The sequence below is a fragment of the Littorina saxatilis genome, linkage group LG4 (assembly GCF_037325665.1).
Source record: "Littorina saxatilis isolate snail1 linkage group LG4, US_GU_Lsax_2.0, whole genome shotgun sequence".
NCBI classification, from domain to species: Eukaryota; Metazoa; Mollusca; class Gastropoda; order Littorinimorpha; family Littorinidae; genus Littorina; species Littorina saxatilis.
The window spans coordinates 20,693,447-20,719,238 of NC_090248.1; the positions used below are offsets into that span (position 1 = coordinate 20,693,447).

Genomic DNA, 25,792 nt, shown 5'->3' on the forward strand with positions numbered 1-25,792 from the left:
CTCTCTCTCTCTCTCTCTCTCTCTCTCTCTCTCTCTGATTTATTAAATGAGTTCACAACAAGTGCCAAGACACTGACACCAAATACAAAGCCATACAAGTTACTTGGATATTCAAGGAGCAAACGAAACAGCTGACGAGTAATCATATTCATACCTGACTTTGAAGAAAGGCAACACTCAGTCAACAGCCGACCTCCCACCTACTGTAGCATTTGGGCTATAGTTTACCGACAGATATATATATATATACCGACGTTATCATGGCGACATCACTACTACTGTTGACACTCCTAACACATACAATCTGCTATATCGGAATATATATATATACACTCAGGATGTTCTTTCACAATCGTTATGTGCACAAAATTGTAGATCGCTTCTCCCTCCTGTTCAAGATAATGGCAACACAATAATTCACAACTGAAAGTTTCTGCGCGACAAATATATTCGGTGTCAACTCGTGTGGAGCCCCAGAACTGCTCTTTTGTTATGCACAAGTAATAACGTCTGAGCTGATAACACCGTTTTAGGGTGCAGGGAAAAAACACACACTGCAGTGATAAGGGCAGTTTGTAAGCTGGGTGTTTTATCACTGTGTCAAAGCTGACTTCAAAGTGAAACCACTTTTGGAGTGTCCCTTAACACGGATCGGTACATGCATTTACATTCGTTTTATGGAAAGGTCATCTGAACATGTATCATTGGCTCAAACTGTGGCAACAAAAACTGAAATTGTTTTGCTAGGCAGTAAACATTTAAATCTAGTGAGCTTGTTTTCGGACACACACACACATACACAGCCCCCCCCCCCCCCCTGCCCCAACCCGCCCCCCCCCCCCCACCTCCCCCCTGCCTCTCGCTATCCCCATCCCCGGGCTTTTTCTCACGCCATGCATTTCCGTGTAATTCATACAATTTGTTTCGAATACCTATGCTCACCTGCAAAAATTCATCCGGAACCATAAGTCAAAACAATACATAACCTATTTGACAAAAACAAAATGGGCTGATAGGTAATCACACACGCACACACACGCACGAACGCACGCACGCACCCACGCACACACACACACGCGCTTGCACCCATGCATTGACGCACGCCGCGCACGCACACGCACACACACACACACACACACACACACATCAGTATACACTTGCACGCAGATACTGACGCACGCACAGCCAGACAGACACACACACATACACGCACTCATGCGCGCACGCATATATAACAGAGAGACAGATACGAACACACACAGACAAACGACAAACATACACCCACATCAGTCCACCACCCCCCCCCCCCCCGCCACACACACACACACACATGCTTTGTTCCGAATACACATGTGACTCCCCAACGTCAAAGTAAAAACAACATGCATCAGAATACACCAAGTGCTAAACTATAAGATCACGTCAAGTTATAATTATGGTTTCACAATGTATGCTTATGTCATGCAGAATGTATTCAGACAACAGGGTTTCAATGAATGTGGGTGAGCCTTCACAACAGCCACCGACAAGTACCACGTCAGTATTCAGTTTCCACATTAATAATTGTATCAAAGGTTACGTACGCTTCACCTGCTATGCTACAGTAAACCCCATCTTTAAAGGCATATGTACGCGCTCCCGTGTTTACAAAGTGTAGTTTGCCCATAATCGATGTCAAACGCACCATAAGACCATATAATGACGATATGTCACCATGCGCGGACCATAATACATGCATTACAGCTTGTTCTAGCCTCTGAAAAAGTGAGGATGTCAACAAAGCCGCGGTGTTAGCTCCCTTGCATCAACGTTACATGTGTTGCCAAATCTATAAATAGGACGATCCAGATCAAAATGAAAATTAACATATCTCAACATTGAAGGGGTCCTAGACCACAATATTTTGCAGGGAACTTAATTTAGCATGTCTCCAGCTGTTGGTAAAGCAATTAGCGTGTATAGTCATCGAGTACATATGCCTTTAAAGACTCCTAGATACCAGAGAAAATCGGGTCATAAAAAGTAGGTCGTTTTAAATGGAAATATATTCTAAATAGAATATGTGCTTCTGCTATGCGTCGCGTGTCTTGGCGAACAGGTTTCAGATTGGACAACAATAAACCGCAGTTAATGTTGCATTCACGTAAGAATAATAGTCCTGTGTCACACGCTTAATTAAGTAGGCCTTTTTTTCTTCACGGAAAATAAAATGACAGACAGAAAATGTCACGCTACAAAGACAGTTTGCTGGTCATGGACTTTTATGGCGGCCTACACACCGAGTTTGTCTATTCATGTGCTTGTTCGTGTTTTGTTGTTCATGGTGGTTTTAATTTCATGTTGTGTTTCGCGCATTTGTTCTCTCATAGACCCGTGCCTAAACTATTTTAGCGGACAATGAAAAACTAGTAGCTCCTGTATCAGTTGAACGTTTGCGCATTGCTGTTGGCACTAAAGAGGCAAGAATGTGAAACTACTAAATAACTGAATGTATGCATGCTTGTCTATACGAATATTAACCGTGACAAATAACACTGGCTGCCAAATAAATTTGAACAAAAATATGTCGCAAGCTGTCTTTTCAACATGCGTGACCCGTGGGTGTCACTTTGACACAACACAGCTGCTAATACATGATTTGCACTGGCTGTGAGACACAGTCAGTCCAGACACCGTAGTGTCGAGACGACCATTGTCTTTTACAATCCCTTGACCAACAGGCGTGTACGCAAAGTGGCTCTCTCACCCCAGTTAATAAACGTTAAATGCAAAGGTGCGATTTATGGGCTGCATTTGTTTCAGTAAGGTAACCAGTTGATCATTGCGTAAACACAACTTGACTTTCAAACAGTAAATGCAAAGGTGCGGTTTATGGGCTGCATTAGTGTTTCAGTCAGGTAACCAGTTGATCATTGCGTAAACACAACTTTCAAACCGTAAATGCTAAGACGCGGCTTATATGCAGCTTTTTTCCATGATCAATGACATAAACAAAATCATCCCAGCTTACAAACGGGAAAGGCAGAAAGCTGGCTTACGAGCTCAGTATTAAGAAATCTGGTCGCCGGGTGTTTGGGAATTCCGGAAAGCCTTTGCTGTGTCACTGACGCGTGTGTGGTGTTGATCAATAGCATAAGGTGGACTGGACAAACATAATTATGAAACCTTGGCCGGAAATCGAAGGTACGGTTTGGACGGAAAAGGGGAGTAGCTTGGACCAACACCAAGCCGGGTCATCTGGCACGGAAGTATGAAACGACTCTCTGTTAAAATATTGTCCAAAGTTAGAAATCGAATCTTTATCAATCAATCAATCAATATGAGGCTTATATCGCGCGTATTCCGTGGGTACAGTTCTAAGCGCAGGGATTTATTTTTTAAATTTTTTTTAAATTTTTATTTTATGCAATTTATATCGAGCACATATTCAAGGCGCAGGGATTTATTTATGCCGTGTGAGATGGAATTTTTTTACACAATACATCACGCATTCACATCGGCCAGCAGATCGCAGCCATTTCGGCGCATATCCTACTTTTCACGGCCTATTATTCCAAGTCACACGGGTATTTTGGTGGACATTTTTATCTATGCCCATACAATTTTGCCAGGAAAGACCCTTTTGTCAATCGTGGGATCTTTAACGTGCACACCCCAATGTAGTGTACACGAAGGGACCTCGGTTTTTCGTCTCATCCGAAAGACTAGCACTTGAACCCACCACCTAGGTTAGGAAAGGGGGGAGAAAATTGCTAACGCCCTGACCCAGGCCGGGGTCGAACTCACAACCTCTCGCTTCCGAGCGCAAGTGCGTTACCACTCGGCCACCCAGTCTTTATCATGTCTCCTTCACAAATATTAAGTAAAGTTGCATCCATTATCCGAATAGGACGTCTTAACCCTTTTCCCTCCCGCACAGAATTATTTGGTCTCATGTGTGATTCAACTGAACGATCTAATGTCGCGATTTTACTGGATAGATTATAAGCTTATTAGCTGTGCCTAATTTCATATATACATTTCATGAAGTTACTAATTGCCGCCAGCTTTGTTATTCGTCATTACATAACATTGTCTACTTTGCTTATCGATACAACTTTTGTTGTTTTCCTGCAGGGCTGCTTCTTTATAGATATGCGCAAAACATATACAAATCCGTCCGGTTTGTGTTGCATATTTTGCATAAAACCTACGACCTGGTGCAACGATTCAAAACCGCACATAAGCGGAGCACACGTTTTAGTTTACGCACATAACCAAATAAAAAAAACTTTGGCAGTAAAAACATCTGACCTGCAAGTTTCTCGCATGCCAAATTAGATTTCTAATTAAGTTACAATTATAACATCATACATTAGCGTTTTTCAGCTGCTTCATGGCATTACACAGACACTCGGAGCATACTACACACACCGTATATTCTGTCCTCAGCTGGAAAACAGCGGTAGCAAAACTTACGCAAAAACAAATGGTGCATAAACAAACATACACAATGCATATCATCAAAATGGTTACTGTTTTTACAAATAAGTCTTGTAATTTGACCTTTTCAGTAACCGCTGCCTTGTGTGTGCAAAAACAAACATACACGATGCATCTAAAACTGTTGACTGTCTTCACAAAGACGTCTGGTGATTCAGTCGACCTTTTAAACGCTGCATTATGTTCCAGTTTCCGTGACCTCTTTGTTCTATCTATTCTCGTCGTCTTCCAGTCATGCGTGACTGCCTTTTAAACTGATTGCACCGTTGATCTAAACGACATCTTATCCGTACATTCCAAACGGTAAATGCCTCCCATACCTGCACTTGTGTTGAAAGCTGTCGCGTGCTTGGCCGGAATTCCGTTGCCGCTTCTTAACGTTGCACTACTCCCGTGTGAGCCTTAGGTCAGTGTATCCGTTATCAAAATTCCGTAGCAGGTGTTTTACCTGGCTAACTTTCACTTTTCCTCACCTTGTGTCTCAGGTGTATCCGTTACAAACTTTGTTCTGCTCAAGCGTTACCGTTGCTGATTTGTTTCTCACTGTTCATCACAAGTTGTCTCTCATGCGTGTCCGTTATTAACTTAATTCTTCTTCTCAAGTATTTTACCTGGCCGTATTTCACTTTTCTTGACTGAGCTCGTCAGTCGCTCAAGTGTGTCCGTCGTAAACTTTCATCTCCTCCTCGAGCGTCCGGTCACGGTTACCTGGCCGAATTTCTCTTTTCTTCACCTCGTCTGTCTCTCAGTTGCTTCCGTGATCAGCTATCTCCCACACTGACACATCGTCCAGCATTGTCATGCTGTCTCCGTGTTTAGGGCAACCCGGATATATGGCAGGCCTTCATGCGAGACGACCTAAACAGAAGTACACCACCATCGTCCAAGCGTATCGATCCTGTTTGTTTCTGCAGCATTTCTGCATAATGTCATCTTTCGCGAGAGCAACGTTTTTTTTCTGCAGTAAAACAGTTTTACTGCAGTAAAATTGAAATCAAGAATGCTGCAGTAAAACGGTGATGTTGTTTTACTGGAGAAAAACTGTTTACACTTTTTCTTCAGCATTTTGGCATTATTCAGTTATTCTGCAGAAAAACAGAAATGCTGGAGAAAAACTGTCTTTTCTGCAGCATTTCTGCATAATGTCATCTTTCGCCGAAGCAACGGGTTTTTCTGGAGCAAAACATTTTACTGCAGTAAAATTGAAATCAAGAATGCTGCAGTAAAACGGTGCTGTTGTTTTACTGCAGAAAACCTGTTTACACTTTTTCTGCAGCATTTTGTACTGGCTCATTATAATGTTGGAGCACACGAGCCCCCCTCTGTCGAGAGATGGACCCATCCAAAATTACCAATAGTTGTGCGTGACACGAATGTAGGCCTATTTTGTCTGTCTGACTTCCTTTCCGCCGGAAGTTCAAAGTTTCAAATTAAACAATGGCAGAACAAACTATTATACTATCCCAGGGGGCGACGAATACAAACGCTACTTTACAAGGTCGTTCGTTTTTCTCCAGAAAAACTGTCACAGACTATTCTGAAGTTAATCGCAATAACGCTGCAGAAAACCAAGTAAACATTATGCTTCAGAAAAACTGTTTTACTGCAGTAAAAAAACGTTGCTTCGGTGAAAGATGACATTATGCAGAAAAGTGCTGCAGAAAAGACAGTTTTTCTCCAGCATTTCGGTTTTTCTCCAGAATAACTGAATAATGTCATAATCCACCAAGAGCCAGGATTGTTCACCAAAGCAATCAGTGACAAGACCAAAAGCAACAACAACACAACAAATTGAGCTAAGGGCAGACATATCTTCAGGCACTTAAAGACAGACAGACAGACAGACAGACAGGCAGACTGAAGGGTAGGCTACACACATACACAGACAGACACTGAGACAGACAAACAGACAGAAGGGTAGACATAGACAGACAGAGACAGACACATATATATATATATACACACTGACAACCTCCCCCACCCCACCCCTAACACACACACACACCAGTCACACGCAGGCGCACCCACACCCACACTGACACCCCCCCCACATACACACACACGTACACACACAACCACTGACACCCTCCCCCCACACACACGCGCGTGCACACACACACACACACACACACAACAAACTTCACCGGCAATCCAACGTTCGCTGCACCTTGCAAACAAAAATACCTGTTGGCAGTGGTAGCAGATTGACTACCTGTCCCAAATCGATGAGAGGTATCAGTTTACCTCAGTCCTGGGTCGATGATAAGAGATTGGCGAAGGTTGTGTCCACGGATGTAGAAGGCTTTTTGACATAGCCCTGTATCCTACAAGTAATACGATCACACATCCCACTGGGGCTTAGTTTCCACTTAGATCAACCAGTTCACAAAATCACACAGCAAAAATCCCCTCCGCGTCGCTTCAGAACTCGGTGTCCTATGTTCCTGTTTACTCTCTCGCTGAAAAACTGCGTGTGAGCTTACAGTTACCCCTATTGTCAGGTAGATTTGTTTTTACCTGTCCGGGGCGCTCGACACTATCTCGGCTCAGTAGCACACTTGTGACGAACAGTCCCTGCAGCAGTTACTTCTCTTAAACCGTTGCTGACCATGCCAAAGACAAAAGTGACTCCCGGTACTGAGTACCGGAGCGTTCTACGATGTGCAACTACTATCAAACAAATGTAGTTCTAACGGAGACGACGGAGAATACGTTCATCTGTGACTGCACTTGAGACGAAAAGTCAAGTCGCGAGAAAAAGTGGGTCACTTTGGTGTCAAGTTATGCCCCATGCTTTACGGCGAACATGTCACTGAACTTCAAACACTGATCTCAATGTCGACTGACTCGACTCAGTGACTGAGATAGGTCTCTACATTGGCGATCTACATTCCCTAAACAAGTCGCGTAAGGCGAAAATACAATATTTAGTCAAGTAGCTGTCGAACTCACAGAATGAAACTGAACGCAATGCCATTTTTCAGCAAGACCGTATACTCGTAGCATCGTCAGTCCACCGCTCATGGCAAAGGCAGTGAAATTGACAAGAAGAGCGGGGTAGTAGTTGCGCTAAGAAGGATAGCACGCGTTTCTGTACCTCTCTTTGTTTTAACTTTCTGAGCGTGTTTTTAATCCAAACATATCATATCTATATGTTTTTGGAATCAGGAACCGACCAGGAATAAGATGAAAGTGTTTTTAAATTGATTTCGACAATTTAATTTTGATAATAATTTTTATATATTTAATTTTCAGAGCTTGTTTTTAATTCGAATATAACATATTTATATGTTTTTGGAATCAGCAAATGATGGAGAATAAGATAAACGTAAATTTGGATCGTTTTATAAATTTTTATTTTTTTTTACAATTTTCAGATTTTTAATGACCAAAGTCATTAATTAATTTTTAAGCCACCAAGCTGAAATGCAATACCGAAGTCCGGGCTTCGTCGAAGATTACTTGACCAAAATTTCAACCAATTTGGTTGAAAAATGAGGGCGTGACAGTGCCGCCTCAACTTTCACGAAAAGCCGGATATGACGTCATCAAAGACATTTATTAAAAAAATGAAAAAAACGTTCGGGGATTTCATACCCAGAAACTCTCATGTCAAATTTCATAAAGATCGGTCCAGTAGTTTAGTCTGAATCGCTCTACACACACACACACACACACGCACAGACACACATACACCACGACCCTCGTTTCGATTCCCCCTCGATGTTAAAATATTTAGTCAAAACTTGACTAAATATAATAAAAGGACCTTTATTTTTCTCCTGCGGCTGTGATGATTGAACAACTTGGGCAGCCTTATAGTTTCCCTCCAGTCTTTTCCCCCCCGAAAAACCAACAGAGCGGAACAGCGGACAAGTATAAATCCTCCGTGTTTACATCCTGGAGTGGCGGCGGTTTTTTCACGCCCACTCTTACGACGAATGCGCTTCGCGGGGTGTCAGTTTTGAGGTCAACAACAGTACCAACCACGCTTGAACCAGGGGCTGTGGAAGAGACGAAAGCATAGCACTGCATTGTCAAACGCTAACTTTCAGTAGAGTACAAAACGCGGTGGTAATCATTCTGTTTACTAAATGGCTGATTCTTTTTACATTTAGTCAAGTTATGACTAAATGTTTTAACATCGAGGGGGGAATTGAGACGAGGGTCGTGGTGTATGTGTGTGTGTATTTTGTGTGTGTGTGTGTGTGTGTGTGTGTGTGTGTGTGCGTGCGTGTAGAGCGATTCAGACCAAACTACTGGACCGATCTTTATGAAATTTGACATGAAAGTTCCTGGGTATGATATCCCCATACGTTTTTTTCATTTTTTTGATAAATGTCTTTGATGACGTCATATCCGGCTTTTTGTGAAAGTTGAGGCGGCACTGTCACGCCCTCATTTTTCAACCAAATTGGTTGAAATTTTGGTCAAGTATTGTTCGACGAAGCCCGGACTTCGGTTTTGTATTTCAGCGTGGTGGCTTAAAAATTAAATAATGACTTTGGTCATTAAAAATCTGAAAATTGTAAAAAAAATATTTCTTTTATAAAACGATCCAAATTTACGTTCATCTTATTCTCCATCATTTGCTGATTCCAAAAACATATAAATATGTTATATTTGGATTAAAAACAAGCTCTGAAAATTAAATATATAAAAATTATTATCAAAATTAAATTGTCGAAATCAATTTAAAAACACTTTCATCTTATTCCTTGTCGGTTCCTGATTCCAAAAACATATAGATATGATATGTTTGGATTAAAAACACGCTCAGAAAGTTAAAACGAAGAGAGGTACAGAAAAGCGTGCTATCGTTCTCAGCGCAACTACTACCCCGCTCTTCTTGTCAATTTCACTGCCTTTGCCGTGAGCGGTGGACTGACGATGTTACGAGTATACGGTCTTGCTGCGTTGCATTGCGTTTAGTTTCATTCTGTGAGTTCGACAGCTACTTGACTAAATGTTGTATTTTCGCCTTACGCGACTTGTTACATTTAGTCAAGTTATGACTAAATGTTTTAACATCGAGGGGGGAATCGAGACGAGGGTCGTGGTGTATGTGTGTGTGTGTGTGTGTGTGTGTGTGTGTGTGTGTGTGTGTGTGTGTGCGTGCGTGTAGAGCGATTCAGACCAAACTACTGGACCGATCTTTATGAAATTTGACATGAGAGTTCCTGGGTATGATATCCTCAGACATTTTTTTCATTTTTTTGATAAATGTCTTTGATGACGTCATATCCGGCTTTTCGTGAAAGTTGAGGCGGCACTGTCACGCCCTCATTTTTCAACCAAATTGGTTGAAATTTTGGTCAAGTAATGTTCGACGAAGCCCGGACTTCGGTATTGCATTTCAGCTTAGTGGCTTAAAAATTAATTAATGACTTTGGTCATTAAAAATCTGAAAATTGTAATTAAAATTCTTTCTTTATAAAACGATCCAAATTTACGTTCATCTTATTCTTCATCATTTTCTGATTCCAATAACATATACATATGTTATATTTGGATTAACAACAAGCTCTGAAAATTAAATATATAAAAATTATTATCAAAATCAAATTTTCCAAATCAATTTTAAAACACTTTCATCTTATTCCTTGTCGGTTCCTGATTCCAAAAACATATAGATATGATATGTTTGGATTAAAAACACGCTCAGAAAGTTAAAACGAAGAGAGGTACAGAAAAGCGTGCTATCCTTCCCAGCGCAACTACTACCCCGCTCTTCTTGTCAATTTCACTGCCTATGCCGTGAGCGGTGGACTGACGATGCTGCGAGTATACGGTCTTGCTGCGTTGCATTGCGTTCAGTTTCATTCTGTGAGTTCGACAGCTACTTGACTAAATGTTGTATTTTCGCCTTACGCGACTTGTTACATTTAGTCAAGTTTTGACTAAATGTTTTAACATAGAGGGGGAATCGAAACGAGGGTCGTGGTGTATGTGTGTATGTGTGTGTGTGCGTGCGTGTAGAGCGATTCAGACCAAACTACTGGACCGATCTTTATGAAATTTGACATGAGAGTTCCTGGGTATGATATCCTCAGAATTTTTTTTCATTTTTTTGATAAATGTCTTTGATGACGTCATATCCGGCTTTTCGTGAAAGTTGAGGCGGCACTGTCACGCTCTCATTTTTCCACCAAATTGGTTGAAATTTTAATCAAGTAATCTCCGACAAAGCCCGGACTTCGGTATTGCATTTCAGCTTGGTGGCTTAAAAATTAATTAATGACTTTGGTCATTAAAAATCTGAAAATTGTAAAAAAAACATTTTTTTAATAAAACGATCCAAATTTACGTTCATCTTATTCTCCATTATTTTCTGATTCCAAAAACATATAAATATGTTATATTTGGATTAAAAACAAGCTCTGAAAATTAAAAATATAAAAATTATGATCAAAATTAAATTTTCGAAATCAATTTAAAAACACTTTCATCTTATTCCTTGTCGGTTCCTGATTCCAAAAACATATAGATATGATATGTTTGGATTGAAAACACGCTCAGATAGTTAAAACGAAGAGAGGTACAGAAAAGCGTGCTATTCTTCTCAGCGCAACTACTTCCCCGCTCTTTTTGTCAATTTCACTGCCTTTGCCATGAGCGGTGGACTGACGATGCTACGAGTATACGGTCTTGCTGCGTTGCATTGCGTTCAGTTTCATTCTGTGAGTTCGACAGCTAAACAATCTTCGACGAAGGCCGGACTTCGGTATTGCATTTCAGCTTGGTGGCTTAAAATTTAATTAATGATTTTGGTCATTAAAAATCTGAAAATTGTAAAAAAAAATAAAAAAAATAAAACGATCCAAATTTACGTTCATCTTATTCTTTATCATGTTCTGATTCCACAAACATATAAATATGTTATATTTTGATTAAAAACAAGCTCTGAAAATTAAAAATATAAAAATTATGATCAAAATTAAATTTCCGAAATCGATTTAAAAACAATTTCATCTTATTCCTTGTCGGTTCCTGATTCCAAAAACATATAGATATGATCTGTTTGGATTAAAAACACGCTCAGAAACTTAAAACGAAGAGAGGTACAGTAAAGCGTGCTATGAGGCACAGCGCATCGAGACGAGGGTGTGTTGTATGTGTGTGTGTGTGTGCGTGTGTGTGTGTAGAGCGATTGAGAGTAAACTACTTGACCGATCTTTATGAAATTTGACATGAGAGTTCCTGGGTATGACATCCCCGGAAGTTTTTTTCATTTTTTCGATAAATGTCTTTGATGACGTCATATCCGGCTTTTTGTAAAAGTTGAGGCGGCACTGTCACACCCTCATTTTTCAATCAAATTGATTGAAATTTTGGCCAAGCAATCTTCGACGAAGGCCGGACTTCGGTATTGCATTTCAGCTTAGTGGCTTAAAAATTAATTAATGACTTTGGTCATTAAAAATCTGAAAATTGTAATTAAAATTCTTTCTTTATAAAACGATCCAAATTTACGTTCACCTTATTCTTCATCATTTTCTGATTCCAAAAACATATAAATATGTTATATTCGGATTAAAAACAAGCTCTGAAAATTAAAAATATAAAAATTATTATCAAAATCAAATTTCCGAAATCGATTTAAAAACACTTTCATCTTATTCCTTGTCGGTTCCTGATTCCAAAAACATATAGATATGATATGTTTGGATTAAAAACACGCTCAGAAAGTTAAAACGAAGAGAGGTACAGAAAAGCGTGCTATTCTTCTCAGCGCAACTACTACCCCGCTCTTCTTGTCAATTTCACTGCCTTTGTCACGATGCTACGAGTATACGGTCTTGCTGAAAAATTGCATTGCGTTCAGTTTCATTCTGTGAGTTCGACAGCTTGACTAAATGTTGTATTTTCACCTTACGCGACTTGTTTTAACCTCTTGTGTGTGAAGTACGGTCGTTGCACAGTCATGTGTCGTGTTTCCCTCCGAGACTAGAGATCTTTATCTTGTTTACGACAGGTGTTTTGGAGATAGAGAGAGCGAGAGAGAGAGAGAGAGAGAGAGAGAGAGAGGGGGGTGGGGTGGGGGTGGGGGGGGGAGGGGGGGGTAAGGGGGCATCGTGACTATTGTTGATGGCTGCTCCTCGAATGGGTTCAGTTGAGGTTGTGAGATGCGGTTTGAGATATTTTAGTCATTGCCGAGTTACTCAGCTCGTGATCGCATATGATATTATATTCCTAGCTTGGGCCAAGCAGATCATAACCCATGAACTATTCATCAATGTATCCCACGCTGACACTGCACAACTGATACATTCTGAAGACAAAACAGTTTCAAGTTACGTCCCCACGGGCCACTAAACCTCTTAGGGACATTAAACTAATAGCTTTGCATTTTATAAACACGGAAAAATATATTCAGGTGCAGATTGCGAAAGAAAACTGATACACACACACATATATAATGGAATTGGACAGACTCGAGGTCTTGACCCATATTGAACTCTTCAACCAATCACACCATGCCCCCTTAGGCTACCCCCCAAACCACCGCTAGCGGCGTGACGAGGTCTTGTATCACAGCGTAGCTGATACATAAAGGCTGTGGTTCCACAGATAGAAAGTTTTGTAGAGCGGAAGGCAGTCGGGCTTCAAAGCGTCCTTGGGTGGCGTTTGATCAAAAATCGAATCCGTTGAGAACCACCGCCGTATTTAACTATGTTCCCAAAGCCCCGCGGCGGGTTCAGTGGTGAATTTCAGTCAGTTTGGCAACAAAGGATCCTTCTTTATCATGTATTATCGGGAAGAAAATGTCTCAAGTCGATCTCAGTATGCCGCCGTTCACGGGATACCTCCAGCTTCGCTAGTTTGTGTGCGCGGGCGGCCTTGCTGCACGGCCGCAGTACTCAAACCGGTGTCACGAACTGAAAACTCCAGTGAGGGTCACCATGGCCGGGGGGTCTGTGCACGTGCACGTTGAGGCCAAAAGTGCCATGCACGGTGATCCACGGTGCACGTTACGAAACTGAAAGCTCCATGCACGGTGCACGCCGGACCTCTGTGCACGGTGCACGCTACGAGAATTTCCCCATTCCCATGCACGTTACGTCCAAAAAGCCCATTCCCGGTGCACGTGGTAAAGCATCGCCCCCCTCAACTCTGCCTGAACAATTCTTCTCATTGCGGTCAATGCGCATGCGCTAACACGGTCGTGAACAACCTAACCCTAACACTTACCCTAATCCTAACCCTAATCCTAACCCTAACCCATGGTTCGTTCGGTCAAAGGCCGGGTCGCACTCATTTTTTAAGTCCAAGATTGGCGCATGCGCATTGACCGCAATGAGAAGGATTGTTCAGCAGAAGTCAGTTTCAGTTCGTGACACCGGCCGTGGTAGACTCTGCACATTTACTCTGGGACCAGATCCGTCAGCCTATGCAGACATTCGAGTTGGGCCAAACTCAATAAAAGGTTCAGAGCTGAAACTAGACGCCAGGTAACATCATGCCCCTAATGGCTTTGCCGTGAGGGCGTAAAACTTACATTTTCTTCTACTAGACGCCAGAGTATGGCCCCAACCATAGACCTATCTAAATATAGGTCCCTGCCCCAACTGACCAAGCTAACCATGACCGCGCACGTGCTTGCTCTACTTTCGTTACCACAGGATCTAGGAGCAGACGACCACTGAACGACAGTAATTCACCAAAAATGGAAAATATTGTACTTTGCTCATACAGTCTTCAGTAAATGAAAAAAGAGACAGGTTTTGTAAGCTGTGTAGCTTTAATTATGCCATGGGAGTTCATTTAATGAGATTTTGCTTTCCCTTTTTTTTTACGACAACAGCGACATACATTCCGAACGGATGGCGCCATGTTTCGTTTTCGTCGCTCAATGTCCAGCTCGTTAGAATGTTGAAACAGATGACAACCAGATGAATTTTGTGAGTAGTATGGTTTTTAAATATTGGACCATGCACGTTTGAACTTTTTGCACTGTTAGTTTCAATAGAACAACATTCACAAACAAGAGATAATAAATAACGTAACCGCGTCTGGCACTAAGTCAATGCCAATGGCCGACATTATAATTATTTGTGAGGATATTTCTTGGAAATTAGAACATTTGCAAAGTTTGTTTCGGTTGTTATTTTTCACTGTATTCTTTTTTTTATTATTGATACTGGAATAGGTTAACTCACGCGTAGTAGGTCAGGTCATGTGCGTCCTAATTTTGAGGGAAACTAAAAAATACGGTTTATTTACATTGCAATAAAATAGAATTTCGCGAAAGGGATCCACTGGTTGTTTCCCTTGCACCCCACATGTGGCACTGGCAGCATCGTGTGATCGGATGCAAACAAACAACAAAGGTTATTCGAACTATTCTGCGATGAATAATAATATTGATTTGTGTCTGTTATTCATCCATTATTTTAATTTAGGAAAATTAAACAGGATCACGAACAGTTTGCATGCCTTTTTTTTGCTTGACAAATTATGAGAAGCATACATGTGCATACTAATGTTGCTTCATCTGAAGATCTAATTATTTGTACTATTTTTGTCTGCGTTTTTCTGTGCATGACAGTTTGAAAGTAACCTAGAGGTTTGCACGATGATGTAAACCATCACAGATATTGTCAGGCTTTTACACACAGTACAAACACCCTTTCATTTAAACACTCACCGCTTGAGAACATCCTCGGTGCCCTCCGTAAAGAGCGAGCAATTTTCAAAGAATGTCTTTTTGCGTGGTTTATCTTACCCCTGAGCCATCGTGAACCAGTGTGATCCAGTTTCCTTTTTTTCACAATTTAGTCATCAGTTTCTGATTTCAATGTGACTCGCTGTAAAAAGTGTAAGCTTATCTGCAAAAGCACGTTATTGTGTACCTCTGAATCAACGCCACAAACAGCTGCGAACTAGAGCGGTTGACGGTTCAGAGGAACTGGCGCTTGGCACAACCGTCGTCTGTTACGAGAAAGACGTTCTGCGTAACACGTTTCCGGGCTTTTCTTTTTTCAAACTTTCAAAACGTCGATTTGATCTTGTCTTGATGATAAAAGAATTTTTTATGATTTAAGAATGTTTGTGTAACAAAGCTGTCAATTTACTATTTAGATTTTTAAAGTTAGAACGAGGCGCCTGATTGTCCGTTCGCATAGTAAACGAAAATAATGTCTCGCTCTCGACAGAAAGCAGCCAGGATGTTCCCGTTCGGTGAGCGTTCAAATGGAAGTATGCTTGCACTGTATGTAGAGGCTCGGGGAGCTCAGTGATGGTTTACAGGAGGCTCACTGTGCCTTTAAACATTGGCATGAATCGGCAGAAGAAGAATGCACTTTTGAAAAGAAATTGAATAAAGGATTTAACATCAAACTCGCAGCGTGTGAGCAAATTCTCAAACTTACCCGTAAGCAATTGTAAAGAGAATTGTAGGTAAAACAAGTTTTCGAGAACAAGCCATTATTTGGACGTGGTGACACATGGTATTACATTATACATAATCAAAATCTTAATCAAGTTAATGGAAAATGTGATACAGTTGAGTCTCAAAAACCAGCTTAGATGCCTTGCAATACTTCACTTAAGTGAAATATTAGATGCTGAAGAAATGATACAAAGCAAGACAAACATAAGAAAAAGAGGAAAAAGAAGAAATGCAGAGGATTACATCACTTGGATTTCTTGGTAAGGTAAGTCATTGGTAAGAAGGGATTGCTCTAGAATATTTCTTTTTTTTTCTAATGAGAGCCTTTTATATATATAGAAATAGATCTGTCAGCTGATAAGTGCAGTGAATAAAGTTGCTGCCAGACATTCTTTTTTATCTTCAGAATTTTTACGCCTAGGCAAAATTGCATGTTTAACTGAAGGAGTCTACCATACTCCCTAACTCAGTCAATGTCTCTGAATGAACACATTTTGGCAATAAATCTGTCAGGATTGTATGGGTTGTGGTAGAGTTGCTTTTCCTTGGAAACGTTGAGTCAAGCTACATGTGACTTCTCCACATGTAGTCACTCAATCTGTAGACTGAGGGATGCAATCACATCTGCAATGCCGATTGGCACCTCCGATGTGCTTACTTTTGAACGTAAAGAGTCTTATATTGAGCAAACAGTGCCGAAAGCACACCTCGGAGCTACTAGTATTACTCACTGGGATGTTAGTCGTTCCCATGATTTCTCTTGCACAGATCGTCGTCGCCGTTTGCTAGTGATAAGCCTACAATGTCAGGTGTAGCTTAACTTAGTGTTTCCATGGAAAAGCAAGGGAAAACAAGGGAAAGCTACTCTTCCACAACCCATTTAAACTTGACAGTTATTTTCAAACATTACATTGTGCCTATTGTGCCTTGGATTGAAAATAAAATTACTCTATTATGTTTAACTTTATGTAAAAGCATTTAGTCTGTCTGTTCTGAATGGTTACTGAAAACCTTGATTGAAACCAGAAGATCACTTCTCTGGTCAACAATGAAAATAATCATGACTGGGCACTCCCAGCTCCTGGGACCGTAATAAGTCAAAGAGAGAAAAAATAACAGTGACAACTGAAGAAGGTTCAAGTGGTAGGATTACTAACTTCTGATTTGGTGATGAAACAATATGGTTCACGTATTCTTCTTCACCTTCATTTGGCTGTATATGTGCAGTGTTTTTCCCCAGACAAAGAAACAATGGAGCAGTTGGACCTAGATTGAAAATACATAGGTCCAAATGTCCTGCTGGCAACAACACCATTGTGATGTCAGAAGATCTCCTGTATGTCAAAACTATCAAACGGTCGGTCGACAGGCCATGGCAGTGTTGTTCTCAGGCCTCTGTCTTCGGTCAATGGCGGTACTTTTTTTTTATCTGGCGCATTGTTCTGACACCTGGCTGATCGACCGTCTGATAGTTTCCTCATATGAGGTATTCTGACAGAACAATGTTTCTGTATCCAGGGCATTTCTACCCATACACATTTTTAATCCAGGCCAAACTGACCTATTGTCCTGTGAGTCTGGGAACAACACTGCCAAGGGTCAGATAACAAAAACTATGCGTCAGTGGCCAAAGACCCGAGGCCTGAGAACAACACTGTCTGCAAGGTACATGTACCATTGACTGTTCCAGTGAACCATACGGCTCTGAACCTCTGACTTCAGCATTTGGGGTTTCTGGCAGAGACAGGGTTACCCCGCCCTTAGATCACCTGTGCACGTCCACAATACTGGGTAATGGCTAGGGGACATGAGCACTTTGAAAAAAAGTGTCAATAATCAAACTTAAACAGGCTTGTCCACATACAAAAGACCTGTTTTCAATCAGATATTCCAAAGACAAAAAATGGAAGGTTCTCGAGCATAGATCTACGTCATCACAACACATTGACAAGTGGGTGGGTGGCTTTGCGTACATTACAGAAGGAAACGAAACCAAGTAAGATCGGAAAATCGTCTGCGTTTATCGCCGATCATTGATATTTTTAAAAGATCTATTGCTCAATTAATTAAGTTATAATCCAACATACTAAGTAATGTTGTTGCTGTAAAGTGTGCGCGTTAGTACTTTAGACAATTCATTCTCCCTGAAGCGTTTATGGAAACGAAAGTAACTTACGACAAGGCTTTTTTCAATTCCATCTAAATCTGAAATAACTAAGTGTTATATTATTTTCTGTGTTTTTATTGGAAAAATGTGTCCTAACCTAAAATCATGTGCCCCAACAAATGATCTTTGGTGTTTCTAACAAAAACACCAGTGCATAGAAGTGAGAAGCTTTGTTCATGTCCCACTTTCAAGCGCCATTTTGAGGCCATGCTTCGATCAACCAAAATATTTAAAAAGAATCTCAAACACAACTTTGTTTGCAATTACGTTTTATTTCATCAGACAGAGTTGTCATGAATACATCACATGAAACCATCAACTGAGTCCAAGGGTTTGTGAGAGCAAGTTCATAGACCAGCAAAGTTAGTCACTCACTGATTTTGTAACTGTTACTCAGTATCATGGACGTGCACACCTGCAATGTACGGACAGATTTGTAATGGCCCAAGCGTGTCCATTCATGGGAGTGACCATTGTAGTATACAAGTTACTTCACTCATGTAATAACTGCAGAGAGTTTACTAACAAAGTAAATCAGACACCTTTATAGTTGGGTTTTGGCTAACAGAAACAGACAAGGTTTTTAAAGCATTCAAGATTATTTAAGAACTCGGGAGGAAAACTTCATCAGTGCTAATGATCATTGCTTCTCTTTTGTTGCAGTGGCTTGACATGAGATAACACTGTGAACTTCACATCAGCTCATTCCTGCAGCAACATCCAGAGGACCAGCAACACCATGGAGGCAAAGGCCTTGAGTGGCTCTCAGAGAGGAATCGGCAGAATCTTCAGTCGTTCCATCAGTGAAGCCATCAGCAGCAAGAAGAAGTCGCCAACAGGCTCAGACAAGTCTTCACGCTCTTCCACACTTCCTTCCCCTGACGGAGAGAAAAAGATAGCGCCAAGAGAAAAGTCACAAGGAGCACCAGAGAAATGTGGTGCTGATGGTTTGTGTCAGTCAGCACCTGTAGCTGCTACCACCAAGAGTGAATCACGCTCAAAGCTGCCAGCAGTGGCAGGTAAAGCTGAGTGTTCCACAAGCAGAACCGTTTCTGCTTGCCCAGACGCTGCTGGTTCCTGTGAAAGTGTGACTGCTCCTCCGTGCCAGGAAAAGCCAGGACAAGCAGCAGAAGTGCCTGAACCAGGAGGCGGTAGTACAACTGACAAGGCACCTTCTTGCAAAGTTTCCCCTTCCCAACCAAGCCAGGACATCTCTCACCATTCCTCACTGATGACGCGTACACCTTCGAAGAACACAGCAAATCAGAAGTCAGCTGGGACTAAACCAGAAACACCCCACAAAGGGAAGAAGGAAAAGCGAAAGTCAAGAAGTCCTCAGGAAGAGTTTCCAAACTCTGTTTGCACCAAAGACAGCACAGGCGGCAAGTGCAAAGACCTGACGAACTCTTCTACTCGGGTGCGGCATAGAGCTGAAAGTGAGAGGAAAGAAACAGTCCCTTGTCTACACAAGCCCTTGTCACAAAGCAGATCATCAAGAGATGGCAGACAACATCAGAAATCAGAGTCTGAGAGAACTCACGGCATCAGCAGGGAAGAAAATGAAGAGTTTTGTAGTTTTCCGGCTGACGGTAGGAGGGAAAGGAGAAAGTTCTCAAGGCCGTTTATAGCACCCAGGTTTAGCACAACAGGAAGGGAAAATGAGTTGCCTGGAAAACACGGGAACACAGAACACTGCAGGCCTGGTGGCAGGACAGGCGGGAAGGACCTGAGATCTGCGACCGCAAGACCTCATGGATCTGTGGGAAGTGCAACTGATTGGCCAGTGAAAACACAGCAGTCAGTTGCCCCGAGCAAAAGAAACGCAGAGATATTTCATGGACCAACTGTATTATCTCAGAGATCTTCAGTATTAGAGCTGGATAAAGGAGGAACTGCAGCTTGTGAAATGACTGCGGAGAAAAAAGAAGACTGGGACAAAGACTGCGATGATGTTGCATCGAGGCCAGAGAATTCACAAGCTCAGCATGATGTTATGCAGTCAAAAGAAGTGTGTGCAGGGAGTTCTACAGCACTTCAATCTGTACAGCTTTCTAACAAGGAAAAGGATCTTTCCCCATCATGCAATGGACAAGAAACAGTACCAGAAGAAGTATGTGCGCTTGACTTGGTGAGATCAGAAGAAGGAGTTCCTTCACCTCCTATTAACTCAAAGACAAAAGGGGATCAAGATGACGTCTTTGTCCAGCCACAAGAAAGTGCAGATGCAGAATCACTGAATCTTGCCCAGAAACGTCAAGCGAGTGTTTCCACCAGAATGAGAGGTAACAGTCGTGTCAAGTCAGGCTCAGCTCGCAGAAACACAGATGGTTCTGAAGCACAAATTGATGGAAACAATAGCAAAACTGACGGTTTGGACAGAAAGCAAGCAGATGGTAGCAAGATTGACAACAGAAAAGAATGTGATAACAGGAAAACAGACAACTTGGGCCGTAAACAAGCAAGTAGGAGCAGACCAGCACCAAGCCATGGGGCGTTAGTTGCTCAGCAGCCCTCTTCTTTGATGTCCATTACACCTACGCCATCGTCTGATCTTGTGGAAGAACTGAATGGGGGGTGTAACTTGCTGCCTTCACAAGACACTGACAGCAGCAAGACACGTGCAGGCCCTGTCTTAAATCTTACGGACTCTGGCAGGCAGTCTTCAAGGGGTCAGGAGACTAGCAAGCGCAGCTATTCAACGTCATCTGAATCTGGTAATGTTGAGTCTCATGAACAGCCTGTTTTGTCTGAAACTGACTTCACCATGGGATCAAAACAAGCTGGCAGAAGGTTTCAAGAAGCACCACAAACTGGCAAAAACAAGGTTGTGATGAAGTTAACATTTTCAGGTTCAGCACGACTCCTTTCACAAAGATTTCAATCACCAAGAGCTACAAATTCTTCAAAGTCAAGGTCCAGTGACATCTCTAAGTCACAACAGTTACTGACTTCTGTAGAAAATCATACTGGTATCAAGAATAGTCTGGATAAAGAAAACCGCGATCTTGAGCGTAATTGGACTGCAAATACTGAACATCCTCATACAGATTCTCATGAGAGCGGTATGGGTGAACAAGTAACACGCAAAACAGGATGTAAAACTGAAGTTTGTGCTATTGGTCCACAGAATACTGTGAATGGACCGCATGGAAAAGAAATCTTTGGAAGGGGAACATGTCCTCCCCCCTCACAGTACACAGCTGAGCAAATCGATCAGAAAGCAAATGATGATGACAGAAATTCAAGCACAGATACAGCTGTAGGAATCACTTGTAACATCCAGTTGTCAGATTATAGTGGTCAGACTGATCTGCTGAATGATCATGAAAAGTATTCAGAGTCGGTGTCCAGTGTAGATGCAGAGCAGAACAAAGAAAATATTCCAGAGCGGAGCCTGTTGGATTCAGCCAGCATGTCGCAGAAGGCACAGTCAAACATGCATCATCTTTCAGGACCCGGAAAAGCTGTATATATACCTTGCACCTCACAGAAGATGACAGAAAATGTGGATAGCAGGTCACTCCGAAAGACTGTCAGCAGCAATAAAGCAGAGGAGCAGTTAGGTCAGTGTAGAGGAAGGTGGTCGGGTGGCTTTCCCAGGCCAGAACAGTTGACAGGGCCTGAGAGAAAAGAGCAACATACTTTACCTGGGAAAAAGATGGACGAAGAGGAAAGACTTGCCAGAAGTAGACATCGCCTTGTATCTGTGCCTGCCGACAGCCATTCATCAGGTGAACCAGTGAGCAGACATCGCTCTGATTCTGGGCCGGATGTCAAGAAAAGCCTTTCTTCTCAAAATTTTGTAAAAGGTGAAACTGAAAAATCATCAGATCCCATTAGAAAAGATAAATACAGTCACAAGAAAGACCAATTCCCCAGAGATGTACCCCAAATGATCAGGAGAGCACAGCACAGCAGGCAACAATTTCGTTCTATGTCAAGCTCTGACTGTTCAGAAACACCCTCGGCCTCCTGGGAGCAGCATTCTCATTCACAGGAACTACCAGTGCCAGCACCCAGTAATGGTTTTTGTAACGGCAGACCTCTTTCCCCGAAAGAAGGATCAGAGACGGACCCTCCTCACAATCAGAGGAAGGACACCACTATTGTTTCAAGTGCTTCGACTACCCAGTTACGAGCTGCTGAAGATCCTTTGACATCACAAGAAGGCCAGTCTGATAGCGACACATCCCAGTCAAGGAGGAGACTGCCCGCTATGTCACAGGGCTATCGCTCTATGAAAAACCCTGGATCCAGAGATTGCCCCTTGAAGTTCAGAGCTGCTGATATCCAGAGAAGAGACATGCGTATGAGTCCCCCTGATCCTCGGGCTTCAAAGTCCAAATCTGCTGATGTCCAGAGAACAGACGCTCATATGACTCACCCTGAACCTGGGGCTTCCAGGCCCAAAGCTGCTGATACCCAGAAAGGAGACACGCATATGACTCACTGTGAACATGGGGCTTCAACAAGATCCAAAAGTGCTGATAAACAGAGAACAGATGTGCATGTAATAACTCATCCTGAACCCGGTGCCTCGAGGCCCAAACTTGCTGATAGTGATACACAGAGAACGGATGTGCAGAAGATTCGTCCCGATTCATTTTCAGTTGGTCTTGACCAAGGCCAGCAACAGACTGGACAAAACAGGAACATTGTTTGCTCTCTGTCTCATCTAATGACAGACAAACATCACAGAGACCAAGCATCTTCCTCAACAAAGCTGGATGCATTTCACTTCAAGCAGGTTGCAGGCACGACTCATGCAAAGCTCAGTTCTGGCTCATTACAGAATGGGCTGGATAGGACCGACTGTGACGTGTTGTGCCAAGATCATGCCCTTCATTCGCATGCTAGTTCAAAATTAGATGCACGCCACAAGAAGCGAGTTCTCAGTGCCTGCAAACCTTCATCCAGAGAAAGAAGTTCTTCACTGTGTGGTTTGCAAAGCTCTCCCCAGGAGCTTCAGTCTGTCACTTCACATTCTCATGCGACTTCTGAAGAGCCCGATTTTTACTTTCGTCCAATTGCTAAGTTCGACAAGGCAGCTGTTTCAGGTTCAGCACATGCTGGTTCAGATAAAGCTTGTATGGAACACATTAGTTCCAATGGTGTTATTGTCAACGGAACCAGACAGCCAATGTATTCTCAGAGTTCAACTTCAGGGCTCCCTCAGTATCTGAGCAACTCTGTTCATTTACAAGCTGCTAACAGTCACAGGGGAAGGAATAGGCATCTCTCAAATGCTTCATCTGAACTAGAAAGGTTGAACGGTCCAATGAGTAGCTCTAGCGAATGTGTTGCTGAAATCCTGTCCCAGAGTGACTATGACGATTTCCCCACTAGGGCTAGGGAACATGCTGCAACGAAGGTGGTGCAAGGGACACAACAACCAAAACCGTATCACTCTGTGCAGGAGGGTGCATCTGATATGTACTGGAGTAGATATTACAGTGACGCTTATCAAAACCAGGGTGGGTGTTATCCACCCTACAGCTCACAGCCTGGCGACCAGATGTACCCTCCACACCCCCCAGGACTTGGGGATGGCTGGGACCCGTATTACGAGCAGTGGTGCAAAGCGTGGATGGCGTACTCGATGGCTTATTATGGTTATGGTTTTCAGGACCAGGAGCTGATCAGAGGGCTTGGGGGGGACCAACATGACCTGGACGGCGACTGCAACTCTGTGTTCCACCATCGCCAGCAGAGCAGGCCCTCTTCTCAACCCCCTTCCAGACCCCCTTCCCGGGCCCATCCCTCTGTTGATAACCCCAGCCATCGTGAGAAGAGTCCCAGCCAGCCGGACAACAGCTGTGACCGACGTCAAGACGACGTTGGTGGTTGTGTCCCAACAACGGGTCGAGCTCCAGACACAGAGGACAGGGAAGCTATCCGCATCCCCTCCCACTCCATTCAGACGGTCAGCTCTGCCCACCACCTGTTGGAGTATGTTCACAAGCAGACTGTGGAAGCCACGGGAAAGCCTGACGTTTCCTTTGAGCTGATCGTACGCATGAAGAACGAAGGCAAGGGTTCCGGCAGCCCTGAAGAGAAGACCTCCCCAGCGGCAGATTCGACAGATTCTCGGGAGGCGAAAATAGCGCCTTCAAAAGCAGACCACACTCCTCGTTCCAGACAGTCATCTGGCGATGAGTGGAGTCGTATGGCTCGTCCACCAGAAGGTCCTACGCAGGCCTTGTCCCAGTTTTGGCGCTTTCGTCCAAGAACCTTTCCGCCTGGGCTGATGCGACCAGGTTGCAGGGGGGACTATCCATGGCCTCCTGGGCCACAGTTTCCCAGACCATTGTTAGCTGCGCCCGTGGATCCTTATCGGTTCTACGTACCAAGAGTTCCTGGCGGAAGACCAAAGTTTGCCTCTGCTGTTTCAGACAGTAAGTACCTTTTGTTCCCTGTACTGTATTGACAGTGTGATGCTTCTTCATCGTTTTTACTATTTTTTCCCCACTGTTTTTTGCTTGTCGGTTGCATACGTACGTTGTGCATGTAATTTGCCAATGGCCTATTGTTATTGTGGCAGTTATTGCTGCTGCTGATGGTTTGTTGTTTCTTTTCTTCTCAGCATATCACGTGTTCAGATGCACTGCATTTCTGGTGTGAGCATACATGTCTGTGTGTGGTGCATGCCTCCTTGTCTTAGCACCTGAAAATGACGAAAAAGTTGTCGCACTGAGCAGCAATATGGATAAAATGCGTACAGCACCCAGAAATGCACGATTTAAGCACAATTTTGAAATGACTGCTGGAAGATTTCTTTGTGTTTCCTACAAGTGTTATACTTTCCTTTACAAATTACATTTGCTATGCTGGTACTCTACACTGTGTATATTTGTCATGTTTACTGTTGATGGTAAGTCTGAAATTTTCAAATCAAAATCAGTTTGATGAATGATCGAGTCTGCTTTGTTATGTGCAGGTGGCAGAGAGGAATTGAGAGAGGGAGCAGCTCGTCAAAGGTACCCTAACAGCACTTACGATGAATGGAGTGATCTTCCACCCTTCCCTACATCTAGCACATACTATGGTGACCCTACGTCATTCTATAATCTTCCGCCGCCACCGCCCCCACCCCCACCCCCTAGGTTTGTTAACATTGTGTCACTCTTTTTATGTGTTAGGGGTTAGGGGTAAATTCCTTCCCTTGAAAACAGTTTGGCTCACATTCTCAATTCTGGCCGGGCTTTTACGGGATGCAAGAACATCCCTCCACTTTGACACACACCAAAAATCAACACTGATCCTGACTGCTTCCTATGTACAGTGAGTGAATTTCACAGAGTGCCATTTCCATGAAAAAATTATTTTACTAGAAATTCTCCCTCTGGCCAAACATGAGATGTTGAGTCCAATTGTTTAAACGGGACGGACTGCCTTTCACTGCAGAGGTGTTTGACTGCCCTGAGTAATCAGGAGAGTCTTAGTTAATGGGAAGTGGTTGACCCCTCATCAATTTTCAAGGTTATGATGGGGTTGAGTTATGGGTAATGAAAAAAAGAAATTATAATTTTCAGCGATGTTATTAAAACCAGAGCTTTGAAACTTTGTACGCTTCTGGGTTTGATAACCTCCAAACATTCATATGTCTGGTTGACCCTGGTCAAATTTCGCGGTCATGGTGGGGTTGAGTTCACATAAATAAAGGGAGAATGACCAGTTTTTGACTACTTGAGTAATCTGGAGAGTCTTATTTATGAGCTGTGTTAGGCCGGCCGGCCTGATGTCTGTTGACA

At 42.7% G+C, this 25,792-nt stretch overlaps 2 protein-coding genes across 2 annotated transcripts in view; one reads left to right on the forward strand and one right to left on the reverse strand.

Annotated features, from left to right (window-relative positions):
- Nucleotides 1-7,368, reverse strand: part of LOC138964203 (uncharacterized) — a gene marked incomplete in the record, with an annotated part of 28,675 nt that extends 21,307 nt beyond the window's left edge. Inside the window, 1 exon segment of the mRNA XM_070336099.1 lies at nt 6,667-7,368.
- Nucleotides 7,369-14,274: 6,906 nt separating this feature from the next.
- Nucleotides 14,275-25,330, forward strand: LOC138965529 (uncharacterized). Its single transcript, XM_070337712.1, has 4 exons — nt 14,275-14,384; nt 23,668-24,436; nt 24,979-25,144; nt 25,324-25,330. Exons 1-4 carry the CDS (start codon nt 14,376-14,378, stop codon nt 25,328-25,330), a joined length of 951 nt encoding a protein of 316 aa, XP_070193813.1. The 5' UTR covers nt 14,275-14,375.
- Nucleotides 25,331-25,792: the final 462 nt, after the last annotated feature.